This window comes from Elephantulus edwardii, unplaced genomic scaffold (assembly GCF_000299155.1).
Source record: "Elephantulus edwardii isolate Elephantulus edwardi_28Jun2011 unplaced genomic scaffold, EleEdw1.0 scaffold00068, whole genome shotgun sequence".
Taxonomy (NCBI): domain Eukaryota; kingdom Metazoa; phylum Chordata; class Mammalia; order Macroscelidea; family Macroscelididae; genus Elephantulus; species Elephantulus edwardii.
In genome coordinates, this window is record NW_006399818.1 from 14,300,046 (window position 1) to 14,311,910 (window position 11,865).

The 11,865-nt window shown below is 41.5% G+C and overlaps 1 protein-coding gene across 1 annotated transcript in view; it reads left to right on the forward strand.

Annotated features, from left to right (window-relative positions):
• The window catches only part of STAB2 (stabilin 2), a 251,479-nt gene that overhangs the window by 152,560 nt on the left and 87,054 nt on the right, over positions 1-11,865 (forward strand). The window contains exons 36-40 of the mRNA XM_006888578.1: positions 3,272-3,367; positions 5,555-5,750; positions 6,523-6,618; positions 9,204-9,249; positions 10,623-10,699. Coding sequence (XP_006888640.1) covers positions 3,272-3,367; positions 5,555-5,750; positions 6,523-6,618; positions 9,204-9,249; positions 10,623-10,699 — 511 coding nt within the window. The remainder of the gene's footprint in view (positions 1-3,271; positions 3,368-5,554; positions 5,751-6,522; positions 6,619-9,203; positions 9,250-10,622; positions 10,700-11,865) is intronic.

The window sequence follows — 11,865 nt, forward strand, 5'->3', positions numbered from 1 at the left end:
AACAACAACAGTAGCCAGTGGAAGGCAACAGCAAGAAATCTTAGCAGAGAAGACAAATTCCATGTCCCAAACCATACTCAACCTGGTGAGTTCTACCTACTTGATTTTTTTCTTAGAACTGAAGTTATAACCACCTTCAACTAAGGGGGAAAATACCAACCTGTAGACATGGGCATAAAGCCCACTGCCAACAAGTCTATTGTGGACTCAGGATAAAGACAAACTTCCCATGCCTTTTCCAAGGCTGTAAACCTTGAAGGAGCAGATGGACTCATCTTTTCCTAAGGGACAACTAGGGAATCAAAACGACCAATGTTTTGTTCAACCGACCCGCAGTTAGCCTGCTGTGCCACCAGAGACCCTTGTGGACAAAATACACACAGCTTTTAATAAATTACAAATATATTTTCATTTTTAAAAAAATAATCTGGTTTTTATGGATTTTTTTTAAAAAATAAGTGTTGACTGTTTTATTACTAAATTGTTTCTTTTTCTGCATGCCTGTTGCTTCATTGTAAAAACATAGCACCAGCAAAGGCAGTATATGGCAAAATGAAGATAGTATTATTCTTTAACTGACACTGTACAGCTAACAAAAACTTAGCATTTCTAGTGGAAATTTGCTAGGCATTCTAACCCAAATCCAGGTGCAGATGTCAGCAGTAGGTACATTATATCAGACTTAAGATATCAGTAACTATTCTTACCACACATAAATAAATAAATTTTGAATATTATAACTTAAAAATTACAGGGTAATGTGAAGAAAGTGTATATTGGGTTTATTTGTACTACTCATTATAAAGTTAAAGGGTACTTTTTCTCAGTAATGTTAACTGCCATATGTCATTTCTGTTTTCCACTATGTTTTGCTAAAAACTACTTTCATTCCACCCCCTGCTCATTTAGGACAGTGTAAACTGTTTTACACTACTTCGTAGAGTGGTTTTGTTTCCAATCCTCAATAGATTTTATGCATTTCTCATAGGCTTCTTCATTCATTAGTTCTTCAAGTTCTGAAGTGTCATCTTGATCAGCCAACCAGTTAACAAGGCTTATTAACAAGTGCTGGGTTTTTGGATAGAGATTCATTAACCTCTGTCAATTCTTCTGCAAAATGAGAATACAGTTCATAAGCAGCTTTCACCCTTTCCAGAGTGTCAAACTCATCTTGTTTGTTCAATTTTGTCCCAACTTCAGAAAGACTACAGTAAACAACATCTCCCAAAGCTGCATGTGCAAAATTGCTCATTCCCACTGTTCCAACACTATTTTCTGTCATCACCCATTCCTGTTTTGTCTGTGAACTTAGGCGCTACAAGCACAACGTGGGCACTTTGTAGAGCCCCCAGCGAACACACACTCCTCAGGGCTCCCAGCACTGTGTCCACTGGGTGCCTATGGCCTTTAAAAAAAAAATTAAATTTATTTGCTTACAAAGTTCACATACATTGAGTTCCACACTATTCTTCATTCACATTGTGTTTCGTACACTCCTTCTCATGTGTGATGTTTCATAAAATCAGTCATTACTGGACCTTCCCCACCTATTTTTTGGCCTGCATCCTTCCCTTGCCCTCCTCCCTACACCCACCAAACCCTGCAACTCTGTGGTTCCACCCCTTCCCATCCTTACCCCTCTGCTCCCATCCCTCTGCCCCTCTTTGTGTTCCCATAAATGTTTTAATAGTTATCCTTCTATTTTTACAATAATGGTCTTATGCGGTATTTGTCCTTATGAGCTGAGTTAGTTCATTCAACATAATGCTCTCCAGCTTCTCCCAAGTTACACAGTATTTTTCAAAATCATTGTTCCTTCACTCTACATAGTATTTCCATTGTGTGAAAGTACCACAATTTCTCAATCCATTTGGTTGTGTTTGGACATTTGGGTTGTTTCCATGTTCTTGCAATGGTGAATAATGCTGCTATGAAAATTGGTGTACAAGTCTCTGTGTCTCAGTTCTAATTTTCTTGGGGTGTGTTCCTAGTAGTGGAATAACTGGGTCATATGGAGTTTCTATGTTCAACTTTTCGAGGAAACACCACTGTCTTCCAAAGAGTGGTTGAACCATTTTACAATCCCACCAACAGTGTAATGTTCCAAATACTATGAAGGACAGATGCTCCTGCGCCTTGCACAGGAATTTATAACAAGCATGATTGCTCTGTTGACTTTTAATTTAATCATGGATATTATATGTCTTTGTGAGAAGTCTGAATCACATCTTGAACCAAGATAGGCTATAAATCCATAAATAAATAAAAGCCAATGATCAAGTTAAGATCAATCAAATGGAGACTTGGAAGAGAGGTTTATCCACAGTGGCTAAGGGTTGCACTACCAGCCCAGACAATCAGTTCAGCAGTTTGAATCTCCCAGCTGCTTTGCAGGAGAAAGCAACTTCCTCTCATGCAATTTACATTCTTTGCAAACCAAATCAGGGTTGATGGCAATGAGTTGTTTGTTACCATTCTATGATACTTCCTGACTTAAGTTAGTCTTCTAGAGAAAAGTTCTTTTTACAGAGTCCTATCTTTTTTTTCCTCATTCATTTAAATCATGTTTTATACAATCTTTCATTTATAGATTTTTAAAAATTTTGTTGTTTTGGGGTTTTAAAATTTTCCATTAATTCATTGTTGCACATTTTCCTACCTACAACCCTTCCCCAATTCACTTTTCTCTTTAAAAAAATCTTTCATTATTACACAAATTTCTCACACACACACCCCAACAAGGTCCGCTTTGCTGTATACCTCTTGTTCTGGACTGTTGTCATGCAAATAATACCTAAACATATATTCCTTTTAAACAGTTCTTTCCCTCATGCATTTGAATGCAGTGTACCTTATTTAACCTCTTATTTTAGTTTCTCCCCAACCCCATGCAACTCATTGTGAAGTGACCCTATGTGTGTCTTAAGTAACATCATGTTCCACTGAATTCTCAGAGGGTGATATTTCAGAAGTAGAGTGACAGAACTTTCTTTCCAGGCTCCCCTGGGTTGGTTTGAAGAGCTGACCTTTCCTTTCGTAGCCTCGCACTAAATCATTTGCAGGCCTCAGGACTGGTACCATTACTTGGGTTGTTTGCCACCTGGACTTCTAACGACCAATGTTGTGTTTTCTTACTGATAAAACAGTGTCAAGAAGTGATGACCCCTTAGCGCTCTATGCATCATCCGCCAACTTACTTTCAAAACCTGGAAAACTTTTTTTCCCCTTCTTCCTTCACTTAAAAACTGATAGAATCTTCACTGTTTCATAGGGTAAAGAGTCAAAGAAATGCATCTTAACCCTTTATTTCCTGGGAAAGCGATCCGTGTTCGTTGGATGCCAGCCAACATGTGTGAAGACTGTCATCGTGAGTATAAAGATTTACTCAGCTTCCGGCCTATGCGGCAACTGTGAAAACTGTAACCAGACAGTATGGTTTACGAAACACCTTTGTGTTTGCTTTTTGCCCCTCCCCTTCCGCCTTACTATCTCCATCCTGATTGGAAGTGGTAACCTTCAAGAGCCTGGGGACAGCCTTGTGTGTCATAAAGTGGGGTGGTTGCTCTTGTTAGTTATCGGTTTTAGATGCCATTGCGTTTTATAGCAAACCTGTGAACAGGTTGGAACTCTGCCTTATTCTGCAGCATCCTCGTGATCAAACCGTCTAATCAGCGTCAACTATGACTCATAACAACCCTGGAACAGACCAAACCTTACCTTGTCTTGTACCATAGCCACGATCTCCACCACGCTCAAGCCCATTATTAGAGTCACCTCATCAATCCATCTTCTTAGGGCCCTAAGGGGTTTCCTCTCTTTCACGGTCTTTCCCAGCAAGATGTATTTTCCCAAGGACTGGCTCCTCCAGGCAAATAACACTGATATAATGAAGATTTGGGAGATCAACAGCCTAAGAGGACCTTCCTGCTCTCATAAGAGGGTAGTCCTTGGAGCACACCTATAAACAGACAAGAAGTAGCTAACTCACTTAGAGAAAGTAACCCCAGTAATTTTAAAAACAGGACCCCAAAACTAAACCTCTCTGGGCTGTAACTTTAGAATCGGGAGTACTTGTCTTACTTCTCTCACCACTATAATCCATGCCTATCCTAGGAGGGTTGGTCTCTAAGCTACAGAGGTGGGGGCTGGAGAAGACTAGATACTCAGGAATAAAGGCAGGCCTAAGCCAAATAAAGGGGACAGAAGAATGGATACCTTGGAGTTGTGGTGCTGGAAATGAGTACTGACTATCGCATGGACTTCCAGGAGAAAGTGCAGCTATCATACTCTTTAGAGGCAATGATGGTGAAGCTTCATCTTTCATCATCTGGACATGTAGCTAGGAGAGGCTATTCACTGGGGGAAAACCAACATGCTTGGAAAGGTGGAGGGTCAATGAAGGACAGGAAGACTCCCAACGAGACGGATAAACATGGTGGCTTCCGGAATGGGCTGTCATGTGTCAGAGATGATGAGGATGGTACAGGATAGGGCAGGGTTCATGTCGGCTGTTTCATAGGGTCACTATGAGTTATACTTGCCTTGATGGCCCCTAACCACTACATACCAACAGCAAGCCAGACAGACACCCTGCAGGGCTCACGCACTGGTTTATGAACTGCCAAAGCCATCCCTGCAGAGAGGACTAGAAGCATGCCTCTGACATATTGTGGGTTCAAGACTACAGCAGTGAGGTAAACGTCACCTAAAGCAGGTCAAGTGAATTTTTGGTTTCCAGGTACATATATAAGTTATGTCAACACTATAGTATAGTCTATTGTGAGTGCAATAGCCTATGACCAAGTATGAAATATCACTATAAATAGCAAAACATGACACAGTAGCACAAAGTGAGGGTGTGACAATTGGAGAAATGGTGGCAATATGCTTCAAGAAAGGGATGCCACAAACCTTCAATAACTTCAGTTTGTATTTAAAATGTATATATAGGGAGCTCTGGTGGCCTAGTGGCAAGGAGTTGCAGTGCAATCCTAGAGGTAAGCAGTTCGAATCCACCAGATGCTTTGCTGGAGAAGGAGGGGCAGTCTCCCCCTGTCCAATTTGATGGAACACACACAAGAAAATAATAAAATTTTAAAAAAATATTTTAAAAAAGAAAACAATGTATATGTACAATAAAGTGGAGTGTCATGAAAGAGGTATTAGAGGAGCTAATACAGGACACCACAGGGCCTGAGTTTGAACACAGGAAAGGCCCTTCAGTTCTCAGACCTTTCCAGCCTCACTTGTGTTATCTGCAACTTTAACTTGTTTCTGCTGTCTCTACTTATATCTCATTTCTCCTCACGCCCTCTTCTTCCTTGCCTTTTTCTTTTTCTCTTTCTCTTTCCCTCCTTCCCAGTGGGGGTCCTTGTCCTCTCTGTGGCACCCCCCCCCCGGAATCACTTAGCCTCCTCAGTCCTCAGGGGATTCTGTCCTCTTGTCCACTACACTTCCACGTGAGGTCAAAGAAGCAGGACAGACAGGACAGCAGCAGGGTTTCTGAATGAGCACCTGGCATGGTGTGTGCATCAAGCCTGCGCTTCTGTTTCAGACTAAAGAATGCTGCGCGGGCTTCTTTGGCCCCCAGTGCCAGCCCTGCCCAGGGAGAATCGGAGACGCCTGCTTGGGAAACGGAATCTGCTTGGATGGAGTTAATGGCACTGGCGTGTGCGAGTGTGGAGAGGGCTTCAACGGGACAGCCTGTGAGACCTGCATGGAAGGCAAATATGGAATCCACTGTGATCAAGGTGGGGCACCTCCCACCCACACCCTTCAGGGTCCTGGGCTCTGGGAACCGCCTGGAATATGCAGTAAGAGGGAATTAGCATGTGCACCCTTTGCAGCCTGTCTCTGCAGACAGGTTGAATTCCCACCTGCTCTCACCTTTGACAATTACAGGAACAGGGCAGTGTTCCCAAACATAATACCGGTGGTTCCGTGGTTAAAGTGTTCACCTGTAAAGCAAATGGTCAGCAGTTTGAACTCACCAGTAGAGCCACAGGGGGAAAAAAAAAAAAGAAAGAAAGAAAGGTCAGGAAACCTCCATAGCTGGAAGTGTTTTGGGGTGAAAAACAGTCATAACTTTCATATAATTACTCATAAAGGCCCGTGACCCTCCTGAGTGACAAAGAAATTGACATTCCAGGTTTATATAAACCCAGATCCAGTTAGCTGCTTTTTGAAGTCCATGCTTTGGGAACATGTGCAACTCTACCCAGAGCCGCCCCACTTAACACTTGGCCCTCAGATAATCTTAGCCAAAGATACTGTCACTCTGTTTAAATCACTCATTTGTACTGCTATGTGGTCCCAAAATTGTGGTCTGAATGGTCTTACTGCTACACAGCCTGGCTCACCTGTCGCCAGCCTACAAGATTCTACTTCTTCTGCACCTGCCGTTCTGGTAAGGACAGTGAGTCTGGAGAATAAAGTGCAGTGACACAAACCCCTTTAAAATCTAATGCGTAAGATTCTGAGCACAATGAGACACTGATGGTCTGTGGACATTTTTCCACTTAGTGTGTCCGTGTGTCCATGGACAATGTAACCAAGGACCCTCAGGTGATGGTACCTGCAAATGTGACGTCGGCTGGCGAGGAGTGAAATGTGACACTGGTAAGAGCAACACCTCAGTACTTACAATCCACTCTTCCCTCATTCACCACAGTGTAATCTGTTTCTTTCTAAAAAGGGAAATAATGCCTTTCTTGCTGCATCTAGAAAGAAAAACAATTCCTCCTCACATTAAAGTACAAATAAATAAGTAAAATTATTCTCCCAATGTAAGAAACAATTTATTAATGTTTTGTATTAACCTTCTAAGTGTTATCTAGGAATATGTATACACATGTATACAGAATTGTATTCACCATACTATTTTGTAGCCTATAGTTGTCCCATTACAATATATCATGGAGGATGTCTTTCCATGTGAACAAATATAGATACCATGACTTTTTCAATTCCTACATGTAATTCCACTCCAGAGTGCTAGAGAACAAGGCTGTTGGTCTAGAGACAAATGTGTGCCTGATCCAAGCCATGGTCCTTCCAGTTGTTTGCTATGCAACTGATGGCTGAACAGTGAATGAGGGATGGCCAGAGAAGAATCTGTGTCTTTGAACTGTACTTTTGAGAAGAGTACTAAACACGCCATGAACTGCCCAAAGAACAGACAAATCTGCCTTGCTGTCTTGGAGAATGTGCAACCTGGCTGCTCCTTAGTGGCAAAGACAGTGAAACTTGGTCTTGTATACTTTGGGCATGTTATTGCAGAGGGCAGGTTTTGGGAAAAGATACCATGCTGGGCAAAATAGATGCTCAGAGTAAGAGAGGAAGATCTTCAACAATATATATTGTCACAGTGACTATAACAATGGATTCAAGGTTAACAAAGATCATGAGAATGACACAGGAAAGGGCAAGGTTCTGGTCTGTCAAGATCAAGTAGAAAGTCTGGATGGTTCCAAGAAGCCAGAGACAATCCAGGGCAGGTTATCAAATACCAGAATCCAGAGTCAGGTTTTCCAGAGCCAGGGAGAAGAGGAATGGAAGCAATGAGTTAGGGGGGAAATATGTAGACAGATTTCTATAATAGATCCATTAGTTTGAGGTAGTGGTGGATTTTTTCCCTTTCCTTTATGGGTTTATAAGAACATGGTACATGGGAAGATCAACCACACTTAAAATGACAAGGTCAGACAACAGTCTAGAAAATGTAGCAAAATTTCAAGGGAAGATGGATGAAAATCTGAACTACAACAGTCATGTGACTGTGGCAGTGAAAAAATGGAGACATTTGGTTGTAAAATGACTGATCGTTGAGGTTTTAATCGATAGCACAGGAAAGCATAAAATCACCCTGCATCCACTTCAGTTTCCTGGGACCTGAATATGTTCTTTCTGACACCAAGCAATCTGCTTCTGCAGCCAGGTGTCTGTCTCAGAACCTTCTGTGCCACTTGACTAATGCAATTCCCAAAAGCTCTTATTACAAACATCCTGCTCAAAGGATATGCTTTGCTCATCTTTTTTTTTTTTCCAATCCTCCATAGCAGGAAATAATCTGTGGTGTCTGGACATCCAAGGGCAAGAATCTATTCAACATGCACAAAATTTAACAATAAATTCAACAAATATATACTAAGCTCCTGCTGAGTGACCAGGCCTTGCACTATGACTATTGTTGTTGTTGTTGTTAAGTGTCGTCGAGTCGTAGATGACTCATAGTGACCCTACAAACGAAAGTCCTCAACATTTGCATGACCTTCATCCTTTCTCCAGGTTCATAGGGTTTCCAGAGGCAAGCTATTATAGAAGGAGATGCCACTCCTGCTTCCAAGCTTGTTTTAATCGGGGAGCGCTACCAAACACTGTCTGCCATGGGTAACTATTATCACATTTGATATATCGGTGTCACAGTGTTCAGCTTCATAGCAACCACAAGTTACCTCTGTACAGCAAATGGACACACCAGGGCTATATGACCTAGAAGAATATTTAACCAAAAACAGTTTGGCTTGGTAGCATTGCTATTGCTACATTTAAAAAAAAAATTTAACCTTAGCTATGTTGCACATTTGCTCAATGTGCTGAAAGTTCTTGTCTCTTCTGATGATGTCCATCCATTATGAAATAATAAAAAAACTAGAAAGAATAAGGAACATAAATATAAATAAAATTAGAGCCTGACGAGGGACACCTGTCAGCCTGTGCACCTCAAGGACCCGTGAGAACAAGAGAGAAGACATTGTGTTTTATTCTCTTTACCTCCTTATCATCGAGCACAAGGTATGAAGTGCAGGAAAGAAACACTCCATTGGCAGTTTTTCTACTTTTGTTCTACACTTGACCTTCATAGTTGGCTTTGAGAATCCTGACAGCCTGGGTGGAAAAAAAAAAAAAAAAAAAGACTTCTATAAACAACAGGAAACTCTATGAACTTTGATAAATGTTGTTAGTTGTAGAGGGGCTTCAGGCCTTTTGTTCATAGGGTCACTATAAGTTGTGCTTGACTTGAAGGCAATCAAAACACACACACACACACACACACACACACACGGCCAGCACATAGTTTCTTTAATGAATAGCGATTACTTCAGAAGTAAATACTTTTTTAAAAAACACCAAATATTTTAAAAAAAGTTCTTGAGTGAAATTGGGTGATAAAGGCTGACACAGCAACTGGATCTCTTTTTCAGAAATCACAGGAGACTACTGCAGTAGGAAGTGCCACAGCAGTGCCAAGTAGGTGTCCCCTGGACTTCCATTGGGGAAATGAAAAAGGGACTCCTTCCCAGTGGTTTCAACTCCAGAGTTTAACCTTGAGGGGAGTAGTTTCCACACGCTATTCACCAGGCAATAGGGTAGACTTTGGAGCCTTAATGATACAATAGTTAAAGCCCTCAACTGGTAACCTAAAGGTCAGTAGTTCAAATCCACCAGTCAAGCAAAAAGTGTGGCAGGCTGATTGTGTAAGGAGTACAGCCATGGATGTCCTGGGAGGGGGTAGGTCTACTGTGTCATATGGAGTCCCTTGCAGTCAAAAGTGACTCAACCACAGTAGATTTGGTTTTAGAGTTTATTGTTTTTGTTGTTAAGTGTCATTGAGTCAAAGTAACCAATAGTGGCCCTATGAACAAAAGACTTGAGCACAAAACTTTCTTTTTTCCAAGTTCATGGAGTTTCAGGAGGCAAGCTTTTTTTGGAAATAGATACCTCTCCTGCTTCCAAACCTGTTTTATTTGGGAGATCCACAAAGAGCAGGCCTGAGGGCCACAGGCCCAACGGCTCAAAATCCTTTTTAAATATGAGGTCAAATCCAATCAGGTAACACCCTGTTGTGAACAAAAGCCACACCCTAGTCTCAACCCCAAATCAGAAAACACACCTTAGGAGAATCCAGCCTTTCTGTTCCATCTTCCCAGCCTGGAAATAGCCCCTGAATGGCAACCAAGCCTTTTGGGAAAGGTAAATTTTGCTTTGTTCTCTATTTCAACGTGTTAGATTATTAATTTATGTGACCATTTTATTTTGTATATACATTATTTTGTTTATTGTGATTTGAGTGAGAATTTACAAAAAAAATAAATTTTTCATTCAACCATTATGCAGAAGTTGCCCTATGACATCAATTGATAAAGCAGTTACATGTGAGAATTAAAATGTCTCTAAAGAGGCCCCCATCAACAACCATGCAGCCTTTGAACAAACTGCCACTTGAGTTACCTGGCACATTGACGAAAAGAGAAGTTGGCTTTAAGTTGCCACTGCAACTCCTTGTCACTATGGTACCCTCGTTCCTATCACTCTATCCATAGATCATAGGAAGTAAGGAAAGAACACAGCACCGAGAGAATAGGAACATCTCTAAAGATTAGGAGCTACACTTCTTATTGCTTGGCCTACACATGCAATGTCTGGTGATTAAGTGCATGCTGAGGGACCGTATTGAGTGGACTCTCCTCCCAAACTTTAGGCAGAATTCTTGAATGCTTTATAGAGGTGGGAGACGGGAAACTGGAGAGATGAGGTGGAGACCACTTGTAAGTCACATCGTGGGATGGGATGCTTGGCTGTGTATTTTTCTGCTAACATCATTTACCCATTTGTCTTTGCAGCTGCCTTCTCAATCCTAACGGCACGACCTCATGCGAGTGTGCAGCAGGGTTCAAAGGGAACGGAACAGTCTGTACAGGCAAGTAGAGAAGGAATGCCCTGGGGCCTCAAGGTTTGTCCAACCTGGGTTCCTATATCTGACTCGATCTCATACTACCTGCTTAAATAACTAATGCTGGATAATTCTTTTTGGTTCAAGAATTCCTTCCATATTCTGTTGCTTCCTGAATTATTCAATAGTATGTTGTTGTTATGTGCCGTCGAGTCATTTGCGACTCATAGCGACCCTATGTACAACAGCCCTAAACCTTGCTCTATCCTGTGCCAATTGTACTGCCTCTGACACACCCATCCCGATTACCCCAGTAACTCAATCAATCCACCTCATAGATGGTCTTCCCCTCCTGCGCTGTCCCTCTACCCTCCCAAGCATGATGTCCCTCTCCAAGAACCTGTCTCTCCTTACAACATGTCCAAGGTATGTCAGACAAAGCCCCAGAATCCTGGCCTCCAAGGAGTAGCCTGGTTTAACCCTCTCTAGGATGAATCTGTTTGTTCTATTTATTGATTCCGTTGTGAAGATTTTTGTTTTCTGTTTCTAATATATTTTTAATTTATTTTGATGTTGTATAATTGTATGTATTGGATTGAATTTCATTCATGTAACATTGTTTTTCACATATTTTTTCATTCACATTGTGCTTCATACAATCATTCATATACATTGTTTTTTATAAAATAACCACCATTGCTCTATGCCCCCATAGTCCATTGACTATTTCCCCATCTTTTTATATCCCCATTGGACCGTTCCTAGTCTTTAACTACCACCCTCATCTGTCCACCAAACTCTGCTATCCTAGTGATTTTCTCCCTTCCTCATTTCCCACTCCCTTTGTCCCCTCCCTTTCTCCTTTTGAACTGTTACTTCTTACTAGTTATCCTTTTTGTGTGTGGGGGGGTTGGGTTTTTTTGGGGGGTTTAAAATTATTATTAAATTTTATTAGTTTTAATGAACATTTACAGAGATTTTGGGTTCTCATTCATTCATTGTTGCACTGTCTTCACTACCCTCCTCCCTAGTTCGTTCTTCTCCCCCCCCCATGTCTGTTTTAATTGTCCAATTGCCACAGTGCTTGTCAAAGCCAGTTCTGATTAATCTCCTTTGTCAGTGTGCCCTTTGCCATTCCCTATCACTCCTCCCTGAGCGAGATATCACCCTGATTCATAAGAAAAAGGGGATGG